The sequence below is a fragment of the Myotis nattereri genome (genome assembly GCF_964212035.1).
Source record: "Myotis nattereri genome assembly, chromosome: 2".
In the NCBI taxonomy this organism is placed as follows: domain Eukaryota; kingdom Metazoa; phylum Chordata; class Mammalia; order Chiroptera; family Vespertilionidae; genus Myotis; species Myotis nattereri.
This window is the reverse complement of record NC_138076.1, coordinates 148,372,951-148,397,272: the sequence shown is the minus strand read 5'-3', so window position 1 is coordinate 148,397,272 and position 24,322 is coordinate 148,372,951. Positions and strand designations below refer to the sequence as shown.

The 24,322-nt window shown below is 39.7% G+C and overlaps 1 protein-coding gene across 1 annotated transcript in view; it reads right to left on the bottom strand.

Annotated features, from left to right (window-relative positions):
- PTPRR (protein tyrosine phosphatase receptor type R) overlaps positions 1 to 24,322 on the bottom strand; it is a 274,528-nt gene that overhangs the window by 102,196 nt on the left and 148,010 nt on the right. Inside the window, exons 3-4 of the mRNA XM_081083294.1 lie at positions 17,055 to 17,210; positions 9,986 to 10,096 (exon numbers count right to left, since the gene is read on the bottom strand). Of these exons, the coding sequence (XP_080939420.1) occupies positions 9,986 to 10,096; positions 17,055 to 17,210 (267 nt within the window). The remainder of the gene's footprint in view (positions 1 to 9,985; positions 10,097 to 17,054; positions 17,211 to 24,322) is intronic.

The following is a 24,322-nucleotide window of genomic DNA, read 5'->3' as shown; positions in this document are numbered from 1 at the left end:
GAGCTGACGTAGCCCATCACCTGCAATGACAGCACTGATGACATCTACATCCCACTGAGCTCCCCTGCTTAGTTCCTGGGATCCGGTACCTAAAGGAGCATTGTTTTAGAGGATGGGCTTCTCTGGCACTTTTCAATCACCTTTACTTTAGTCCTGAGGCTAATTCTTTCTTTCCTTTTCTTTCAAAGTTCCTTTAAATTCTAGTAATCTCTATATTTTAAATCTACTGCAAAGTTATAAAGTTTAAGTATATATTGCTTTCCCTGTTAAGGGATGAACAAACAGAAAGAAAGTTAGGAAAGAATTCACCTTAAATAGTGGAGGAAATAAATCCCTTTGATAACCTATTTCAGAAAATAGTTTAGAAAATATTTGTCTAGTATTCTTTAAATATATTAGTAAAACAAAAGCCTAGTCAACAAGATAAAATTATTAAAAAAGAATCAGGATAAAATAAAAACACAACAATCTAAAATGAAAAGGTACCAGAATGAGATTAAAAAGAAAATAAATCAAAGAACTAAAAACTCAGTAGTAGGATGTAACTCTTTGCAAGCAACAAAGAACAGACCCGACAATGACTAAAATATAATCACTGGTATAAAAGGTTTATATGGAAAAGCCAAGAGACTACCTGGGATGTAGAGCAAAAGGATAAAGAGATTAAGATAAGGACAAGAGGAAAGACAGGACATAGAAGTCAAAGAAGAATCTCAGTAAATGATAAACCAGAATCAATGAATGAAAGAGAAGCAAGTCAAAAGCTATTTCAGTGCCCAGTATGTCATGTATTGTGAAAGGTACAGCACCCTGTTCCTGTGGGATTTACAGATACAGAATGAAAAAAGTTCTTAGTTTAAAAAATATATGTCACTTGAAAGAACAGTAAGTGTGAGAATAAAATGGAGCAAATTTGCATGATTTTGAGAAAAAATATACATGTTACAATGGATGTATGAATTCCACAACTAGCTACATAGATGTGCATGTAGATGAAGCCAGTAGAATTTTTCAAATACTCGAGGTGTCAGGAAATATGCTATCTGTATACCCGTCCTGGAAAAAAAAAACCCCTCAAAGTCATGAGAAAGGATGATTCAAAATGAAGAAGTAAAAAAACTAGAAATTGTGATGTAAAAGAGAGCTTTGGAATTATTTAAATGCAGAATGAAAACTAAATGTACTTATGTTTCAGACGTTGTCTACAATCCTACATCTCTAATTGTAGTAACAAGAAAGAAGGTTGGAGGAGGCCAGAGAAGTAAAAAATAGAGGCGAATGTATGTTCAGTGACTTTTTAATTAGGGATACGGAGGGAATCAGAGTTAAGATAGTCACTGGAGGTCCTTCGAACCTACCTGTATATTACAGAGGTTGAAGTCTAGCTAAATAACCTGGCGTGCCTACAGCCACATTTAGTGGGGACAGAGCCAGGCCCCAGCGCAGCGCTGTCCTGCAGGCCTGTGCAGGTGCTGCTCTCCCCACCCTGCCCCCCCTTCCTCCCGCCCAACACACACACACCACCTCTGGCTCTGCTCTTCACCACACTGTCCTCCTTGAAGATGACTCTGAAATCACACCTGCAGCAGATGTGACTCTCACCACTGAGTCTGAAAGCTACCAAATCTAAGAATCCAGCTTTGGGGAGTGGAAAGATCTTCTCAAGGGAAAAGACTATGCACATCTGGGATACAACTAGAAACACATATTATAATGTGAACTGCCAGAAATTAAAGAGAACCCTTAATGGCTTTTATGTCAGTTTACTTCCTCATAACCTGGAACCTTTTACACAGGTGCTATTCATGGACTCTGGGAGGTAAAGCTATATCTCCCATGACAAATATTACTAAAAAAAAAGAAAGCATCGCATGCCAGTGACTAGTCTTCTTGCTGTCATTATAATTATTCTCACAAGCTATGGGATAGAAAATACTAAAGGTTAATAATGCCAAAGGACGGGAAAGTTTTGAACATATTGCTTCTCTTCAGTATCCATAACCCTTAAAAGACACTTTGCCACCACAGTACTGTGCAAAACCAAAACTCCTACTAGAACAATGCAATCAGATGACACATGCGTCAAGCTAAACACTTAGCTACTAAAGAATGAGGTCATAGAATTTAAGGTGGGGTAGTTGCTGTTGTTTTTTAATTGCAAGCAAGTTATTTTCCTGAATGAGAACTGAAACAAATATATCTGTACATTCACAGAAAAATATAAATAGAAGATAATGTGTATATTATATATTCCAAGCTCTTGCCACCTAAATATAATATATCGGAACATTTGTTTGCCTGTTTACATCTGGGTTTTGGAGAAGCACAGTCAAGAATGAAATGAGGAAGCCAAGGAAATGCTGGCCTTCACTACAATCACTGGCAGGTCACGCTTCCGATTCTATTCAAATTGACTGGAAACAAGCTCTAGTCCAATGCCCTTTACTGCTCACGAGCTCATGTTCTTGATGAGCCTCTGCCAGGCATTTTACAGTCGCCTGCTTACTTCATCTCTGGTCAGAGGTCAATTTCTAATACGTGTCTATACAGTACCTGTGCAAACTGGTTGCTACATCTGTAATGAGGGAAAAAGACTTGGAGAGTGTATATCACTGTTTAAAAATACTCAAGAGAGCCGAAACTGGTTTGGCTCAGTGGATAGAGCGTCGGCTTGCGGACTGAAAGGTCCCAAGTTCGATTCCGGTCAAGGGCATGTACCTGGGTTGCGGGCACATCCCCAGTAGGAGATGTGCAGGAGGCAGCAGATCGATGTTTCTCTCTCATCGATGTTTCTAACTCTCTATCTCTCTCCCTTCCTCTCTGTAAAAAAGTCAATAAAATATATTTAAAAAAAAAATACTCAAGAGAGAGATGGAACTGTCTGAAAAAAAAAAATTGTGGAAAAACTGAGGAGTTTGCAACTTGACAATAAGGCATTTGGCCATGAAGGAACTCGAGGGCAGCGGTTCTCAGCCAGCAGGGATTTTGTTCCGGGGGCATGTGGCAATGTCTGCGATGGTTTCTGATTGTCATTCTGGAGTGTGTGTGGGGGGGGGGGTGGGGGGGTGGGGGGGTACTGCTGGCATCTAGTGGGCAGATGGTAGAAATGCTGCTAAATACCCTACAATACACAGAACAGAACCCTTCCCCACAACAAATTATCTACCCAGTCCAAAATGTCAGCAGTGCTGCTGTGGAGAAATCTGGGATAAGAGGTCTTAAAAAATCATCTGGTCTGATCCCCTCATCTTACTTTTAGACCCAGACTGGTTTAATAATTTATGGACAGTTAGAAATGAAGTCTAGGACCCAGCTTTCCTGACTTGTGATCATTGCCCTCTCCTGTTCTTGTAAATCCCACGTCCTTCCCCCAACCTCTTTCCTGAGGCCTCTGGGAAAGTGTCAGGATTTCCCTCTGCATGGCTGGAGATCCAGAATACAGCTGATGCACATTTCTCTGTGAGAATGCACTTTGTTTGAGAATGCACCTAACAGCTTACCATAGCAATGGCAAGTCAATATTTTTGATTTTACCTTTAGAGCTTGTTTGAATCTTAGGATGCAACGCAATGTTTTGATCACTCGAAGAAAAAAAGAAAAGAGAAGGGAATAAAAGTTAAACTATAGCAAGAAAAAAAAAAACAATAGCAGGAAAAAGAAAGCCAGAGGGACGCAGAAATGAGAGGAAGCTAAAAAGCATCCTATAAAGCTCTTTTGCAGCTCATAATTTTTATTTAGAAAACTACATAAGCAGGTAACACAAAACATCTGTGTGAAAAATATATGTTCAAATTTTAAAATGCTGCCAACAGTCCATATCATATATATTTTTTTCTTGGCAGTATTTTACAGTTAGTTCTAAAAGAGCTCATTCATTTAATTGAATAAACATGAATTACTACATTATTCCAGAAACAAGACACTGTGGATACAGAGATGGCACTTAATGCTCTGGAAATTCACAGAAGAGACAGATGTGCCCAGTACAAGATACTAAGTACAAAAATAGAGTGTGTCCACAGTAGGTATGGTGTGGTACACATTTATGAGTTCTGTGTTGAATGGCTCTGATTAATATAGGCATCCTCATCCTGTTATTAGACCTCTTTGTGGCCAGAAATAGATGCTCACAAGATAGAGTTACAGAATTAAATGGAACCTCAATTTGACAACATTACCCATGGAATCATGATAAAGAGTTCAAACTTTTTATTTTTAATTTGCATTGATTTCAGAGAGGAAAGGAGAGGGACAGGGAGATAGAAACATCAATGATGAGCGAGAACCATTGATCGGCTGCCTTCTGCATGCCCCCCCACTGGGGATTGAGCCTGCAACCTGGACGTGTGCCCTGACTGGGAATTGAACCCTTCATAGGTTTCTGAGCCACACTGGTCAGGTGTGAGAGAGTTCAAACTTTTAATCCAGATAGACTTGGACTTGAATCCCAATTCCTGTCCTCAGACACCCCCATACATACACCCACGCATTGTCTGCTCTTTGTCAAGTTACTTATCTTCTCTGAACCATGGTTTCCTCATCAGTAAAATTAGGAAACGAATATCTATTAAGTGTTTATGCATAAACCCAATAGTTAAAAACACTATTTTATGTATTTAAAGATTTTCTAAGAGGGTAGATCTTATGTTGTGTTCTTATAACAACAGAAAATAATAATACTAAGTAAAGAGAGGAAAACATTGGAGGTAACGAATATGTTTATGGCACAGATTGTGGTGATGTTTTCATGGGTGTATATTTATCCCTAGACTCAAGTTGTATGCATTAAACATGTACAGCTTTTTACATGTTAATCATAACTCAGCATAGTGGTATAAAAATACACTGAATGTTGAATAACAGGCAGTAAATTTAGCATGAGTAATTAGAATAAATGGAAGAAAAAAATATTCATCTTCTTCTCCTTTTTAGTAAGGGGATTGTATTCTTACCTAAATGACTTACATTAGTACAGAAAAAAATTGAAAATTTGTTTAAGAAATATATTTACTTTGGAAAATGGTTTGAACCAAATAATTCTAGCTAGGACTCTAATCCCATTTCCTTCCATCTCTAGGGATTATACTTAACAAATTAGAAAAGTGTGGCTATTTATGTCTACCTATGACTTGTATTTACTGAGTGATGCTCAGGCTGAAGCAGGTGGTCTGACTTAGGACTTCCTGCCTCACCTAACAAGGCCAGGACTAGACAAACTCTTTGTATGACATAGAAATGGCTCTAACATGGCAGAGCTTTTACTGACCCAAACAGCTGTTTCTGTGTGTTTTCTGGGCTTCCCAGAAGCCATCTGGCTTATAAATATCTCTACCTATATTTCATGAATACCTTTGTACTTGTCACTAACTCTCTAAGTACATCTGAAAGTCTATTCTTTCTATTATTTATTCAAGTTTAAGAACCAATTCTGAATGGATTGGAAGTTGCCCACACATTTTTTTTCTTAGAAAATTGTATTTGTCTACTTGTCACTCCACCCACTGTACATTCACATTTGAGAGGTACTAAATAAGTCACACATTTGAAATGTCATGCTTGCCTAATTTTATGCCTGGCAACATTTTTTTTGAGAAAAGTAAACAATATACCGCATTTCAAAAATGTTTCCAAGCCTTATGATAATTATACAGCATACGGAATCTCTATTACAGCAGTTTACCTATATAATTTCATAATAAAATCACATGCTTTTCAGTTCTATGGTATGTAGGAAGGCTGGATGCAAATAATGGTATTTGATCTTTCATAAATATAATTAATGTCCCTAGAAAAATCTGGGTTATATCTTTTGTTTTTCCATGGAATCAACAAAATTATGAGAAAACAGAATTGGAATATATGTATTTAAGAATCACAAAAGCAATAGTATAACTATTACTGAGAGATCTAAGTAAGAAACCTAACTTTATTTTATTTTTTATTTTATTGCTTAAAGTATTACAAAGGGTATTACATATGTGTCCATTTTTCCCCCCAGCCCTAGACAGTCCCCTAGCCTCCCCTATCCCCAGTGTCTTATGTCCATTGGTTATGCTTATATGCATGCATACAAGTCCTTCAGTTGATCTCTTACCCCCCTACCTCCTGCCCCCCAACCCTCCCTGGCCTTTCCGCTGCAGTTTGACAATCTGTTTGAGGCAGCTCTGCCTCTGTATCTATTATTGTTCAAAAGTTTATAATGGTCTCTATTATCCATGAATGAGTGAGATCATGTGGTATTTTTCCTTCATTGACTGGCTTATGTCACTTAGCATAATGCTCTCCAGTTCCATCCATGCCTTTGCAAATGGTAAGAGTTCCTTCCTTTTTAGAGCAGCATAGTATTCCATCGTGTAGATGTACCACAGTTTTCTAATCCATTCATCTACTGATGGGCACTTAGGCTGTTTCCAGATCTTAGCTATGGTGAATTGTGCTGCTATGAACATATGGGTGCATATATCCTTTCTGATTGGTGTTTCTGGAAGAAACCTAACTTTAAATCAAGATCATTATCAAAAACATTGGTACATTTACAAAGATAAACTTATTTTAGAGAATCACATTTGACATCCCCCTAAATGTGAACTGTTGCCTTGTCAGTGATTAAGTTGCATCATATAAACTTAACTTTATCTTAGGCCTGTCTGTTAGGTAGTATTTATTTTCCTATCAATATTAACTCCTTTCTAACGTACTGATGGTTTGTTCCCCTGTTAGTTCATTCTACCACTTTCTTTCATTAATTCAGGAATTATCAGAATACCATTTAGAAGTATTGCTTTTTTCACTATTCTCCACCTCCAAAGTGTGCCTCTGCCTGGAAATGGATGCATCACCACCCAGATAGTCAGGCAAATAAGCCAGGAATCATCCTTAACTTTTTCCTTTCCTTCTCCCCGAGAATCAGTACACAGCAATGTCCTGTCAGTTTCATGGACAAATAAATCCCAATCCTTCCTCTCTCTCCCTCTCCTCCACCCCCCCCCTCCCCCCCCCCCCACTCAGGGCCACCATCACCTTTCTCATCAGGCTAATACAATAGCCTCCAGAATCCTCCTCTCCAGCCCTACCCCAGGCTCTGTCCACAACCACTCTGCCCCGCAGAGAACCTGATCTTTTAAACACACACATCAAAGCTCAGCTTAGAGCACTCAGCTTCCGGCTTCTTGAATTCAAAGAGGCCAAGCTTAACCTCTCCGCAGCTGCTTCCACCTGGCCTCAGCCCGGAGGCCTCTCCCCACATCTTCCAGCCTCACACATCTCAGTTTGCTGTGCCCCCCCCCCCACACCCCGCTCACTGTTATGTTATCTCTTCATGACACGTAACATGATTTGAGATTTTTTTTAAATTAATAAACTTAATTTTTAGGTTTACAGTTTTAGATTTACAGAAAAATTGAACAAAGAGTATAGAGTTCCCCTTACTTCTCCCCTGCCTCCCTAAACGATGTCCCCTATCACTAACATCTTGCATTGGAGTGGTATATCTGTTACAATTGCTGAGCCAATATTGATAGAATTAACCAAAGTCTATAGTCTAGACTAAGGTCACTCATACTGTTGTACATTCTATGGATTTTGACAAATCCATAGTCATATATGGGGGCGGAGGGGGGGGGAGAGCAAAAGTAAACTACTACTACTACTACTACTAATAATAATAATGAATACAGTAATTAATAAAGAATAATACAAGAATAAACTCTGTGTTTTGTGTACTCAAAACTGTAAGCCTACTTTTGCCAACCCCTGTATTCACTGTTATCATATACAGAATAGCTTCACTGACCTAAAAATTTGCTTCACCTATTCACTCTACCCCACCCAACCTCTGGCATCCACTGATCTTTACATTGTCTCTAGAGATTTGCCTTACAGAATGTCATATACCTGGAATCATACAATATGTTCACTATTTGATTTTTTAAATATTATTTTTAAAAACATCCCTCATGAGAACAGAGACCGCCTCTGTCTTGTTCTTTCCTTTGCCCACAGTACCAACAACAGACCCTTAGTGGATCCTCTGTAGGAATTTGTGGATTGAATGAATGGATGAATCTACCCACCAACCCCATGAAGTGCAACCACCTACACTTTTGAAATACTCTTTTCTTGAATTGCTCTGGTAGCCTTGGAGCAGACTTATCCAGGTTTCAGACTTTTCCACTGATGCTTCGCAGATATTAGGAAAAGAAAAGTTGCTCCCCGGCCCCACGTGGTTGAGGGTGTGACTGCTCTGGGACCTTTTGCCACCTGAGACCAATATCTCACAGAGGGATTTTCCCAGTCATTTTAGACTCATGGGTGCCCCTTGGGTTAGAAATGCAGACTCTTACATATTAATGGCAAGCTCTGCTCTGGCTCCCTCATCCTCTCATAATCACAGGCTGATCATGGATCTGCTGCCTCACTTTCCTCCCTTTAACCTTGCCTTTGCTCTTCTGAATCTTACTATTTACCCCTAAACAATTTCTATTTTTCTCACTCTTTACCCCTTCTATCTTCTGTCCTCACATCAGTGAAGGAGAAACACATACTAATGGGACTGACAGGAGGGAGCACGCCATTGGAGATGTCCTGTGCTAAGAAAATGAAGAGCCAGATGTTTTAAAGTACAATGAACTCTAACCAGAAACCATACCTTCTAAACCACTGGGAACCGCCCAGAGAGAGGTCTCCGCCACAATTTCCATAACCTCCAACCTTCTCTCGTTAAAATGCTTTCCCCTTAACCTCTACCATCAATAGATACAAATCAATTTCCTCACTCAATTCTTAAACAATTCTGTTGTTTATTGGGCCACAATTTGTAGAAATCTTTTTTAATGCCTGGCCCATAGGAAGTCCCTCCGAATTTATTAGGATGGAAGCTTTAGGGTGTTTTTACTACTTCCTATATTTAGATTCAAGGAAATATGCTTATCATCACCTTAGTCAAGGCCTTAATTGTTTTATAGCCCTCAAGTTTGGGCCTACTTAGCCTCTGTCTATTCAAACAGCCCTAATCTGTCTAACATAAACCCTTTCCCAGCAGGGGGAGCACACATGAGGGAACAAAATCCAATAGAACACTGGCAGCACTGATGATTGCAGAAAGAATAAATAGCAGGATGTCTTTTGGGGGGTATTTGAAATGTAAGAAAGGAATGTTTTTAAAAATATGCAAGATTAAAAAGAATGTAGCACACAGATAAAAGTTACTGAAACCCATTTGTAAACTTCAAATATTTTGTTACATCACAGTATTTTGAAAGAATAAGAAAATCCTTTTCAATTTGAAGGTAACTGTTAACTCATTCAATACCAAAGAGCATTGCCTAGCTTAATGAGTTTAGATTTACTTGGGGTTCTATTGGTTTTAAAATTAGAAATGTACCTTTAAAGGCTTGACATTCATAATTTGTAATTTAAAGAGCTATTTGCAGTTACACTTTTATAGTGTTCATTCACCTAAAAACATTAGTTGGTGGTAAATTGTGCAGCCTTTGGGTCTATAATATCTTTTCATGCCTGGAATTTCATAAAATGCTTTCAGGGCCCTTTTAAAAAGAAGTTAGTTAATCAAACACTTTTTAATGAGTAAGCTTGCCTCTAAGATGTATTTCTTTTAAAAAGTGTTCCATAAAAGTGATATAAATGAAGAAGTAAAGTAAGCCCCAAGTGCGCCCGTGGGACTTGAATGGCTTTGAGGGCTTTGGTGACCCCGGGGAGCCACTTTCTAAAGCTTCATTTTCAGCATTGATCAAGTTACTAAAAGCCTAGTGCAATCCCAGCTCCATTCTGCAGGTCAGAATCCACAATTGCGTAGGTTTCCTTTAGCTATCACTCCGCTGTCAGGTATGAAATCCCCCAGTTTTGCAGGGTGGCCGTCTTGCTTCTGTTGCTGGTCTTTTCAGCATTCATTTGAATGGCAAATGTCACCAATAATATTAAGCAGTGGGCTCAGCAAAGGGTAAAATAGATAAAGAAGCACACTTACCATCAAGCAAGTCACTATCATAACAAAGATGCTGAGAAATATGACAACGGCATAAAATCCTTCTTTGCTCCAGATTTTGTCCGCTTCATGCTGCCCTTGCAGAACATTTTTCTTTAAAAGCAAAACAGAAAGTCCGGCGTTAGATGAGAGCTGGAGGAGACCGGCGTTCTTATCAGACACTACACATATTTTTAGCTTTCTCCCATTCAGTGTAGTAGCACACACCTACATTCCGCGCTGCCAGCGCTGCTCCTCCGACTGCTCCGAGACAAGGCACTGCCCCCTCAAAGAGATTATTTCATCTCCTGCCCAGGAGCAGACAGGCCCTGCATGCCAGGCCCGGTCCCAGCTTCGTAAAGGTCCCTCCCATCTCTCTTGGAAATGACCTGGTTCTTAGGTAAGAGAGTTCCGTTCAGTTCTGCGTGGAGGAAATTGTTTCTGAAGCTTTCTTGACTCTGTGTGAAGTCCCCTCCCACAACACCACCCTGGTTTACGTGCTGTAATACAGCTCTTAACTTTTCAACAAAAGCGAAACAGGTGCAAACAAAATCTCATAATGCATTAACCAACAGAGCAACAACGTCAGAATCATTTCCTTCTCCTTTTTCCTCCTCTGTTATCAAATCTTTTCATTTTTTAAAAATGCAGTCTTATTTGTCAAAATCTGATTAAAGTACCAACCTCAACTGCCTAAATTGTTAGAATATTACATTTTATTTAAGCATCAGGGAACACCAAAAAATGTCCAGGATTATTTAGTAATAAAATAAAGTACAATGAACTCTTGTTAAATAGTTTTATTTTTATTTATACTTTTTTTGTTTACTACTTTGGGAGTGGAAAAGCATGAATAAAATGTGAATGAGTGAAATTTTATTTCACCTACTCTTTTTTTAAAAAGTATATCTACTAAATCAAGTTTTACAATGTAATTAGTTTTATGATTCAGTGAAATTTATAGATTTATAGTTAAACTTCAACCTGAAACCAAATGGTCCTCAATTAGGAAAGACAAAGGTGGCTGAGCCCTAACTGGTTTGGCTCAGTGGATAGAGCGGGGACTGAAGGGTCCCGGGTTTGATTCCAGTCAAGGGCATATACCTTGGTTGTGGGCACATCCTCAGTAAGGGGTGTGCAGGAGGCAGCTGATCAATGTTTTTTTTAACTCTTTATCCTTCTCCCTTCCTCTCTGTAAAAAAATCAATACATTATGTTAAACACACACACACACACACACACACACACACACACACACACACACTCAACAAAGGCAGCTGAATCAAGTAAAATGTTTCCACTTTGCTGAAGGTTGCCTTTCCCCCCTTTTGTGAGAGTATGTCTGTCCCGGGACATTGTCTCCAATGATTAAGAAAGTCTTGAACAAGGACATATTGAATGATGGAAAGCCATGTGGAGAAAGGGCCTGGAAAGTGAGAGGTCATCTTGGACATTTCAGTGGCAAATGAATCCCCAGCTTAATGTAACCACTGGGGTGACTCCAGTGGAACAGATCAACCTAGCTGATCCTCGTCCATCCACAGAATCATGAGAAATAAACAGTAGTCATCACACACACAAAAAAAGAAAGCCTTGAATAAAACCTGCCCTTGTGTCTGAACTTAGAAATCATTGCTAATTACCATTGCGGGATTAAAAAAAAAAAGAAAGAAAGAATACTTTCACCATTTGTAAATTAGACAAAATGAAACATTTGCCTTGAAAAACATTTTATGAAAACTTTTATTCTGGAACTCAATGAGTGGGGAGTTGAATAAGACAGAACAGAGAGGGTCTGTTAAATTAAATTAGTTAGATTGTGATTAAAAACAATTCGAAGGAGTCTTTTATTGCTTGAAATAGTTGAGTTTCCATTTCCTTTGCTTGTAAAACATTGATGTACTCACCATACCATCTTGCTTACTTTCTAAGGCACAGGCAAATTTGTGGATATAAGAAATGATTTTGAGATACATTTTTAAAATATGTAAATAGTAAGTGGATGGAGAATCTGAAAATATTTGATGAAATGATTGGAAACCAAGTATCTTTCTGGACAGGAAATCTTGGGTTCAGATGACAACTCATCTTTTACTCTTGAACCTCATCCAGATATATTTTATTCCAATGTGTTCATAAACATAGCTGGTAACTAATAAAAAAAAAACACCACTCCTGAAGAAATCAGGTATAAGTATGTCAATGAGTTTTTTTGTTTTGTTTGTTTGTTTTTTTGTGCAGGCAACTAAATAGCACCTATTGCTTGCTATAAAAGCCAACTAGGGAAGCCTTCAAGTAGGCAGCATAGACCTGTCAAATTTAAGTATCAGGATGTGAGCTTTAGTTAATGTAAAATGTGGATCAAAAGGGGTGGTTAGGTGGGTGGTAAGAGATTTTGTGTTCCTAACCTGATCTGCTTCATTTCTTCTCTTCCTGCTGTAGTTATACACCTCCTGGAATAACAACATGTTCCTTTCCGTGTAAGACATATCTGTTTTGTTTTTCTTTTACCTAAAGCAGCAATGATGGGAGAATTAACCTCCCTCCTCCACTCTCCCACCCCCAGTTAGAAAGACACATGTTTTCTACTCCCAGAACTTAGTCACTGCACTTTCTTGGTAAATAGATTTCCTTCTGAGTCATGCTATTCCTGCTGAGCACTACTATATTTGTACAGAGATCTAAAAGACTTGATAAGGGCAGGGTAATAAGTGGAAAAGTTTGTCGTTAACATTCCACAATCAAAAGAAGATAATTCATAAGACTCTCCCATCTAACCTTTGCATGAGGTTGAAATGATGCCTTTTATATTTTGTCAGGAGACTGGAGGTTCAATAGTTCAGAGACTCCATGGCCAGGTCAAGCCAATGCCGTTGTGTCACCTTTACAACTTATTTCAGATATTCTAATAATATTTCCCCTTTAACTATGTTGCATTGAAAGTTGTTGGGTTTTGTTTTGTCTTATGATTTAAAAATTGGGCATGTTCCTGTATCACTATATCAATGAGAATGGCTTTTCTATATCCCATTTAATAAGTTGATGCACTATAGTTTTCTTGTTTGTTTGTTTTTTAAACCCATTCTAATTCCGGATGGTGGAAGAGATTCCCAAATGCTAGGAGATATAATACAGAGCAGCGGTTCTCAACCTGTGGGTCGCGACCCCTTTGGGGGTCGAACAACCCTTTCACAGGGGTCGCCTAAGACCATCAGAAAACACATATATAATTACATATTGTTTTTGTGATTAATCACTATGCTTTAATTATGTTCAATTTGTAACAATGGAATTGGGGATCACCACAACATGAGGAACTGTATTAAAGGGTCGCAGCATTAGGAAGGTTGAGAACCACTGATATAGAGGCTTTAGGTCACAGGGGTGGGGAACCTTTTTTCTGCCAAGGGTCATTTGGATATTTATAACATCATTCAAGGGCCATACAAAATTATCAACTTCACAATCAGCCTGCTATATTTGGTCAAACATTTCATTAACCCACCCCTAATGCCATGGCAGGGCCAGAACAAATGATTTTGAAGGCCTTATACAGGCCAAGGGCCGGCCGGATGTTCCCAGCCCCTACGTAGGAGACATGGCTATTTAGGACAGATGAGTGCATAGAATGAGAACGGAGTAGAAATATTATAAGTTACCTGGTTAATTGATTGACTTGGGCAGATAAATGAGATGCAGCCTACAGTAATGTGGTGGTACAGGACACACTTCCACTGTGCAATACCCAGGGTGAGCAGTTCGGTCTGAATGGTCTAACATATGTTAACACTGTTTTCCTCCTCAGCACTGTATGGCTGGGACTGTAATGCTTTAGACTGTTGGCTAATGTTCCTAGTTCGAGGGAACAATCACCAAACTCCCAGATTATGGCGTATGTTCATTTGATATGATTTTTTTCTCTTTGTAAATATTCCATGGAAGTATCAGTTGACACACTGGCCTGTTATTTAATGAAGGTAACTTCCTCCTTTGCAATATAAGACTTGTAAATCTGGAGTAATTTGCAACCGAACAAAAACAACCGAAATCCTAAATCATTTTCAGTGTGAATGCAAAACTTATTGTTTCAATGGATATTTATAAAAACATTTAAAAATGGAAACTAAAATAATGAATTTAATTTTATTTTTCTGAGATTTGACTTATTAGGTACCAAATCTAGTTTTATCTTTATGAGCATCTTAAAATAATATTTGTGTGCTTACAATGTTCTAGGTACTGTATAAAAATATTTTTTTAAAAATGCCTCCCCTTCCCCCCCCCCCCCAAACAAAACACCCAACATAGATTCAAAATGAAAACAGACAATAAACAAAAGTAATTCTCTACTTGGTATTTTTCTTTCTGTCCCAAGAGTTTTTTTCTGATTAAAAAAAGTCAAGCAAATAAAGAAATGGCAACAACAAAAAACACATCCTTCCCTGAAAGAAGCTCATATAAGTTTAGGAATAGATGCTTTGAGACATGATTCACAATGTTCTGTGACCCATGCAAAGGATGAAAAACCAAAAAAAAAAAAATTCATTTTTTTCTCTTACTAAACATGCTCCCATAGCAGAGCTATAATTTTAGGATAAAATGTGGAAGAATGGGTTGAGGCATAAGCTGTCATCACACACTAACCACAGCGATGAATAAAGAAGCAGGGAAACTCTTTATTGCGAATAGCTTGAACAACTATTCACAAATGCTTTGGCAGTGGTCCTCTGGACTGTTCGTGTCTGAAGCCCCCCATGAGGGCACTAGCTCCCATTTCTGCATTTATGGCTTCAGGTCAGAGGGTAATGCTGGGCCCCTTTTAAAAGTACCTGCAAAAGGCTCAATCAATTCATCTGTCCTTGATGAAATGCTCCTGATAGCTGATTAAAATACGTTCCAGCCTCCTGTAACATAATATTTCTGAGGGTCTAGCCTTCCTAGATTTCTAGATTCCCACAGTTTCACCAGAAAATATTAAGTTTTGACCATCAAATACACTTTCACTATTAAAGTACAGACTGTGGTCTTGTGGGCTAATAGTACTGTGATGAGAGTCAGGTGCCCTTCACCTTTCACCGAGCTGGGGGCTGTTGGAGGACCCCCAAGTGTGTACTTGATATTAACTAGATTTTTGAATGATGAGCTTCTCTTGGTTCACAAATCTGGATGACTCACTAAGCTGCCATATTCTTAAAGCATTAAGAATAGTATTTAAACTCAGATTAAAGCAACAGGGAAGAACGCTTATGTAAGCCACTGAAAGCTTACAGGAAGCAGAATAAAGTAATCCAAAGGTCTTTTTAAATTCTAAAGAACAGTCCTGGGAAAAATGTGTGCAAGTCAGTCTGTGAAGGACCTGGACCAGCCGTGGGCAAACTATGGCCCGCGGGCCGGATTCGGCCTGTTTGAAATGAATAAAACTAAAAAAAAAAGACCATACCCTTTTATGTAATGATGTTTACTTTGAATTTATATTAGTTCACACAAACACTCCATCCATGCTTTTGTTCCGGCCCTCCGGTCCAGTTTAAGAACCCATTGTGGCCCTCGAGTCAAAAAGTTTGCCCACCCCTGACCTGGACGTATAGGTTGGGGTTTATTCATTTATTTTCTGACTTTGGATACCAGCAGCACAGTGTTTGGCTACTTCTATGCCCATTGAATACCAGACACTGAATGAAGACACTAAGGACACAGATGAAATGACGTGGCATGTCTCTTGATGAACCTGTAGTGTAGAGATGGACTTGAAGACCAAGAGAGGATAAGGAGTTTTTATACTAAGCTCAAGGAGAACACAAGCCAATGAGCATTCACATCTAGGGAAGGCTTCGCTCTGTAGTAGACTGATCTTGATACATGAAAGGTGTGTGGAAGGATCAACGTATGCAAAGCATGGAGGGAAGAGAAATATGGAGGTATCATGGTACCGATTAAGTTTGGAATTGCCAAAGCAAAAACTAGGAGAGTGTTGTTGAACAGTTTATAAAGCCTAGCACACAAAGGATCATAGACCATATTGAGAAATGCATGCTTCATTCCGTAATATTTAGGAGGCCAAAGAGAACCATGACATTAGGAGGGCATGGCCAGATTTATTTTTAGAAAGATTACTCTGGTGCCAAGAGAGAAAACACACTGTGTGTGTGTGTGTGTGTGTGTGTGTGTGTGTGTGTGTGTGTGTGTAGGGCAGGGATCAGGGTGACACTAAATGCCGAAAGACCAATTCAATGATGAACATTCATTTTCATTCTGCATTCAAATATTTGTTCAGTGTCTCCTGTATAGGAGGATTTCTACAAATGTTTTAAAAATTAATTCATATTCCAAGTTGATAAAATAAGGACTATACTCATTTTTTTCTATACCCATTTTGGATATGAAGAAACTGAGCCTCAAAGAGGCTGACACCACACAGACTTAATCTCACAGAAATTAGATCACCTGCCCAGGGTCACACACACACATCTTAAGTGGTTTTTGGGTTTCAATCCTGGTATCAAAGCCTTTAAAAAATATGTTTTTATTGATTTTTATTTTAGAGAGAGAAGAAGGGAGAGGGAGAGAGAGAAACATAGATTGGCTGCCTCCTGCTCACCCCTTACTAAAAATTGAGCCTGCAACCTGGGCATGTGCCCTGACAAGGAATTGAAGGAGTGAACTTTTGGTGCATGGGAGGCTCAACCAACTGAGCCATACCAGCCAGGGCTTAAACCAAAGCCTTTTATTCCACACCCGTGATATTTGCTGAAATGAGAGGCAATAAGCTTTACTGAAAAGTGGGATTAGACTAATAATCAAGATGTCTAGATTTTTAAAATATATTTTTATTTATTAAATATATTTTTATTAGAGGAAGGAAGAGGGACAGATAGAAACATCTATGATAGAATCATTGATCTGCTGCCTCCTGTACACCCCTACTGGGGATGAAGGTTGCAACTTGGGCATGTGCACTTGACCAGAATCAAACCTGGGACCCTTCAGTCTCCAGGCTGACACTCTCACTGAGCCAAACCAGCTAGGGTCTGACTGCAGATTTTTAGATGAACTCTTCCATGCAACAACATACCTCAGGAGAAACTTCTGTGATTCCAAATTGGGATAAACTTTGATGCAAAACATTGGTATTAAGTGAACGCAGCACTTCCTCAGATGGCAGGGCGTCGGAGATGCCTCCTTTTCGGTTTATGGGAGACACGAAGAGTTCCACACTGTTCTTTTTTCCCTAGTAAAAGCAGGTTATTTGTACATGTTAATAGACATTTTCAAACATCTTTGGGAAGTACTTTTACCTCCTCTAGAAACACCACAGAAAGCTGGAACTATAGAATCTTAAAAGGCATCATGGAGATTACATTTATTAGTTATTCTCGGGTACACTTAAGACTACCAGTCCAGAGCCCGAAGTCTTCAAGTGGCCTTCTTTCAAGTAATTGACACCTCAAAATTTGTAATTTTATATTTCACTGGATGCTGGTTTAATTTCCATTCCATATTGTAATTAAATATTTTCCTCTACCACTATTTATGCCCCCTAAGCCCTCCTCCACCTCCACCTCCACCCACCTTCCTCTCCCCTCCACACTCACCACCCCATTGTCCATGAGTTCTTTCTTTCTGTTTTTCCTCTGTTGCTCAGTCCCTCAATGCCCCCTGCCTCCCCATGCCCATCCCCAGAGCTGTCAGACTGCTCTCTATTTATGAGTCTCTCTAGTCCCTTTGTTTTGAAAGATACTGTTCAGATGTTCCCTGAGTAATTGTGTTTAAAGAAGCATTATAAAATCAAATGAATGAAATAAAGCCTAATGCAATAGTACAGTCATTAGACATTGCTACTCCATTTTTTTCTTATAACTTGTATTTCTGGAAGGCTGGAATCACTAAGGAAGGTGATGTTACATGAACTTTGGCGTTGCTTCCCTGATTCTGTTCTTCACCTCAAACATCCCACTTTTAAAGTCTATCCCTTGGGTAGAAATGCAGGATACTTTCCTATCAAGTATTGCCCCATTAGCTGAAATGCAGAAAGAGGATTTTTTTTCTACCATAAATGGCAGATAGGACACATAAAAAATAAACACACCATGGAAATCTATCAGAGTCTCTTTAAAAGTTATATCTATCACGTACTTATGGAAGGAATTATTGCTAGTCTTTTCTTTTTGACATGGAGTTCTCTCATGTTAGAAAATTTTCCTTTAATGCCATTTACCAGAAGTTCAGCCAGGTATAAAATACTACTAGCAATCCAGAAAACAAAACACATTTCCGTGTTTGCAGGGAACAACAGACAATGACTAAGTATAGTTTAATACTGATGTCCAACGTGTTTATAATAATTTAAATAGTTTATGACCTAATAACAACAGTAGCGAGACTAGAGCACTTGTTTTCTGCCAGACACACTCTTATGTACCTTAAATCTGTTATCTCATTTAATGCTCAAAACCCCTCCAGGACAAAGGTGTTATAGTTCTCTCCATTTCGCAATTGAAGACACATAAGTAGGTTGCCTGCGGTCATACAGCTGGGAGATGGCCGAGCTGGAAACGGGGTATGGTTATGTCTCCAAAGTAGATGCTCTTCATCACCATGCTCTGCTGCCTTGGGTATCACCATAACTCTACCCATTATAATAACTGCTCCTAGAAACAGGTGTGATAAATGCCACCAACATTCTCTGGGGATATGTGTGTTCCTGCCTTTTCACCCCTGCAAAGATATATATATATGTATATATATATATATATATATATATATATATATATATATATATAGTCTAGAGCTAAGACATCTATAGTACCTACATCTCTATGTCTTCTCATTAAAATAAGATACTTTGGATATAAAACCCATTTCCCTCTTTCAGGGCACTAGAAAATATTGTATTTTCTCTTCTATGGTACTGAGCTAAAAATTTTGGTTTTTAAGTGTACTTGATCCCAGAAAATAGATGATTTAGAGAATAAAGTCATTATGGGGAATGAAACAGCCCTCACCCCTCCACACACACACATAACAATGAAAAGAAACAAAATCCCTAAACCAAAGTAAAAAGCAAATTCGTCTCCGTAGCTGGACACGAGGATGTTGATTCAGTAGAAAGCTGAGCTCCAGCAGGAGATCAGAATGTAAGGCAAGGGGACCGTTGTGCGGCCCTGGCTTGAGTTCCCACTGCAGTGGAAATTAAGAACAATTGTAAACTGCAAGATGATCCTAAAGTCCCTTTTCACAGGAACCTTGGATAATTAGCTTTTTACAAAGAGAAAGTCATCCGTTTTGAATTTGCCTTTCTCTGCCTTTGCTCATGCCTGCCTTCAGGTGCAGATGGGAACAAGTGGTGGGATGACATCAAGGTTCCCAAACCCTGAGATAAGCGGGGAAGGAAGGATGTGGGTGATTGGCTGGTAGATGGGTCTAAAGTGGGCTCTATTCATCAATCCCTCTGGGTTTGCCTCATTCCCATCCCACATGCCCATCCAAGTTTTCTCCAGGCTTTTCAGGACCATCTATTCTTGCATTCCATTTGGAGTGCTGTCCTCAAGGATTGGTTTTCCTTTCTTTTTAACCAAAATCCTGTCTGGGCACTCAGTATCTTCATCCTATTGCTATCCTTGAAGGGGTTTTCATAGATGCCGCACGGAGACAATGTTTTAACTGATGCAGAAGGCTTAACTTTTAGAGAAACCATCGAAAACCAACGAGAAAACCCACTGCGTGGGAAAACATATTTGCCAATGTCATATCTGATAAGGGCCTAATCTCCAAAATTTATAGGGAACTCATACAACTTAACAAAAGGAAGATAAACAATCTAATCAAGGGGGAGAAAATGGCGGAGGTATAAACGGACGTGTCCTGTGCCTTGTCCTGGAGCAGATAAGGGTGAGCAGCTGAAACGGGTAACATACAGCCCAAATAGGCAGAGGATTTTCAGCTGAGAGACTGTCTGCAGCTGGGAAAGACCGAGAACCCCCAGGAAAAAAAGGACTGTTGGAGACTGCGGCTGAAGCCTCTCGTGGTGTGCCAGCTCAGCAGCGGAGACTGCGCCATCTTGGGTGGCTGTTGCTGGCATCCAGAGATCAGCTACTAACCTGGAAACAAGGGATCTCAAGCAGCGTGACTGCATGAACTCAGAGGAGCACTGCTTCTTCTCATGGAAAGTTTAGACTTCCCCTAAAGGTGCAGTTTGCAGTTCGGGTTGGAGAGAGGACCGAGCTCGCGCCCGTGTGGGGTGAAATCTGCGCCCCACAGAGTTCGCAGTCATTGGTACCAGCATGACCCGCAAGTGGGGAAGGAGCACCACAGGGCTGCTGGCAGAAGGGAACGCTGGAAATAGGCCCATAGCTGGACTGGATGTAAAAAAGCAGCCTGGACTTTGCCGGTGTACCGGCTGCTTGGTGCCAGGGGCAAGTGGGCGCGCGGAGACTGTGAGCAGACCTGGAAGGTGGAGGCTTGCGAATTCACACACGTAGCAGGCTCTTGTTACAGTTCCCCTTAGATCCGTGCATTTGATTATTAAACCCATTGCATGGGATTCCCCAGTTGGGGTCATTCGCAGAGCCTGTGGGGGAGGGTTCTTTTTGGGGATTCTGGGAAACAGAGCGGGCAGTGACGATTGAAGAACCAGCTCTGGGCGGTGGACTTTCCCAAATCAGTTTCAAGTACCATAGAGAAAAAAAAACCCTACTGATAGAGAGGACTTATATCCTCGGAGGTCAATCCAGACACACTGTCACCCAGAGGCAGATCCACGAACTGTCTTTTCTGTGATCACAAATAAAGCCAGTCTGGTAAACAAATACAACCTGCCTTAAAATCAGGACTGTGGTTTACGGCACGGAGGGACAGTGTATCGCAGGGAAATTCAACACTCTTCTGAATGCCTGGCAGGACTAAGGCGTGCCAAAAAGAAGAGTAGAAGATCTGAAGCACCTTCACTACTGCATATTTTTATATTTTTTTAAAATTCTTTTTTCACCATTTCATTAAGAACCTATTTTATTATTTTTATTTTATTTTTTTTCATCAATTGATTTTACCTTTTTAATTACTACATTTTTTTAACCAGTATTATTGCTATCATTTTACCATTTTTTCAAGTGTCATTTTATTTTTTATTTTTTTATTTTTCTTTATTTTATTTTGGAATTAGTGTTCTACACTCTATTTTCATCTATTTCCTCTATTTCATCTATTTCATCTATTTTGGGATTAGTGTTCTACACTCTATTTCATCTATTTTCCTTTAGCATCATTTCTCTCTATCTCACATTTACCCTTAAGCCAAAACTCTCTTCCTCACTTTTCCCCTTTTGTTGTCCTGTTTCTCTTACCCTATTCCTGCTTTAGATTTTCCCTATTCCTTCTTTTTACCCACTGTCTAAATTTCACCTTACTTTATATCTAATTTCCAATCCCTTGCTCTAAATCCATATACACCTCTCTCTTATCTTTCTTCACTATCCAATTTTTTTTTTCTTTCTCCCTGTCGTTTTGCTAGTGTTTGCTTGATTTTGAGTATATTAGGTTTTTTTATGCTAGTTTGGGAGATTGTTTTGTTTTTCATTTTAATTTTTCTCTTTTGCTTATTTTTTCTTTCTCTGGTTATTTTTGTGCTTCTGTTTTCCCTTGCCTTGCTTGATATTAGTGGTTGTTTGTAGTTTGCATTAATCTCTAGGGATCTGCTGCTGGAATTCATTGAGATTAGTTGCGGTTCTCTTAGAGTTTTCTCCCCATACAAATACCCTCTTCCCCACCTCTATTTCATTCTCTCTTTTACTTTTTTTTGTCTGTTTGTTTTTTTCTTCTCTCCCTTTTCCCAATCTCATTTCAGCACTCCTTTTTGTTTTTTCTTTTTCTCTTTAATCTTTTTCTCTTCTTTCTTCTTTATCCCCTAATTCTCTTCGCTCAGGTGCTCACCTTTATTTGGGGTTATTAATATCGTGAATACATTTTGTTCAGTGCCTTGTATGTTGTGCCTTGTTGTGTTGTATTTTGTGCCTTTAAATCAACGCAGCAGAGAGAGAACTACATAACCAAACACCTGGAGAAGAGAGATCATGGTGAAACAAAGAACCAACCCACATATGAAAGAAAAACAGGCATCATCAGAAAAGGAAGTAAATGAAATGGAGGCAATGGAGGCAAGCAACCTGTCAGAGAAAGAATTCAGAGAAATGGCCATAAGGTGGATGAAAAGAATGGAAGACAAATTCAACAATATATGTAGGAACCAAGAGGAAATGAAGAAGAACCAAGAGGAAATGAAGAGAAACCAAGAAGAAATGAAAAATGACATCACTGATATAAAGAACTCAATAGAAAGCATCAATAGTAGACTAGAAGAAGCAGAGGACCGCATCAACGAGCTAGAAGACAAGGTAGGAAAAAATACCCAAACAGAACAGCTTCTAGAAAAAAAAATCAAAAAGCAGGAGGAGAGCCTAAGAGAACTCTGGGACAACGCTAAACAAAACAACATCCGAATAATAGGGGTGCCAGAAGGAGAGGAAACTGAGCAAGGAATAGAAAACCTGTTTGAAAAAATAGTAACAGAAAATTTCCCTGATATAGGGAAGAAAAACTCACAAAAATCCAAGAAGCTCACAGAATCCCAAACAAAATGAACCCGAAAAGACCGACGCCAAGGCACATAATAATTAAATTGGCAAACACCAATGACAAAGCAAGAATCTTAAAAGCAGCCAGAGAGAGACAGAAAGTTACCTACAAAGGATCCCCCATCAGACTAGCGACCGATTTCTCAACAGAAACACATCAGGCAAGAAGGGAATGGAAGAGAAACCAAGATGGCGGCATAGGTTAAAGCCGGAGATTGCTGCCTCGAACAACCACTTCAAAAAACAACTAACTAAAAGACGGAACGGACATCATCCAGAACCACAGGAAGGCTGGCTGAGTGGAAATTCTACAACTAGGAGGAAAGAGAATATCATACCCAGACTCAGAGGAGGCGCAGTGTTGAAGTGAAATACTAAGGTGCGGAGTGCACGCTGAGCGGGCTGGCGGCGGAGGGCATGGTTGTTGTTTTCAATCAGGAGGGAGTTTCAGACTCTGAGCTCCAGATCCGGGAGAGTCTCTAGGGACCCAGACTCGAATGGGAGAAGCTGGACTGTCTGGCTTTGGTCGGAATTCGCAGGCAGCTTCCTCTCTGAGGTTTGCAGCGGTTGCTGGGACTCTGTGAGGCAGAGCCCCTAGGGACGGAACTGAGAGCAGCCATAACTGCTCGCTCCGGCCCGCCCTGTAGATCCCCTGGGGACCCGCCCCGCCCAAGCCCTGCACAGAGCCATTTGCTGGATAGCCTCAGGCAAACGCTAGATTAGCATCGCCCTAGAGATCCAGCACAGAAGCTCTCCCACTGCAGACACAGCGGACTCTCATAGCCAGTTAGCCTGGAGGTCAAATCACCCCCGGTATTGCCGACAACAATCAAGGCTTAACGACAACAAGACTGCGCACAAAGACCACTAGGGGGTGCACCAAGAAAGCATAAAAATGCAGAAACAAAGAAACAGGACAAAACTGTCAATGGAGGATATTGAGTTCAGAACCACACTTTTAAGGGCTCTTAAGAACTGTCTAGAAGCCGCCGATAAATGTAGTGAGATCCTCAAGAAATCTAATGAGACCCTCGATGTTATGATAAAGAACCAACTAGAAATTAAGCATATACGGACTGAAATAACGAATACTATACAGACTCCCAACAGCAGACCAGAGGAGCGCAAGAATCAAGGCAAAGATTTGAAATGCGAAGAAGCAAAAAACACCCAACCAGAAAAGCAAAATGAAAAAAGAACCCGAAAATACGAAGATAGTGTAAGGAGCCTCTGGGACAGCTTCAAGCGTACCAACATCAGAATTATAGGGGTGCCAGAAGATGAGAGAGAGCAAGATATTGAAAACCTATTTAAAGAAATAATGACAGAAAACTTCCCCCACCTGGTGAAAGAAATAGACTTACAGGTCCAGGAAGCGCGGAGAACCCCAAACAAAAGGAATCCAAAGAGGACCACACCAGGACACATCATAATTAAAATGCCAAGAGCAAAAGACAAAGAGAGACTCTTAAAAGCAGCAAGAGAAAGAAACTCAGTTACCTACAAGGGAATACCCATACGACTGTCAGCTGATTTCTCAACAGAAACTTTGCAGGCCAGAAGGGAATGGCAAGAAATATTCAAAGTGATGAATACCAAGAACCTACAACCAAGATTACTTTATCCAGCAAAGCTATCATTCAGAACTGAAGGTCAGATAAAGAGCTTCACAGATAAGGAAAAGCTAAAGGAGTTCATCACCACCAAGCCAGTA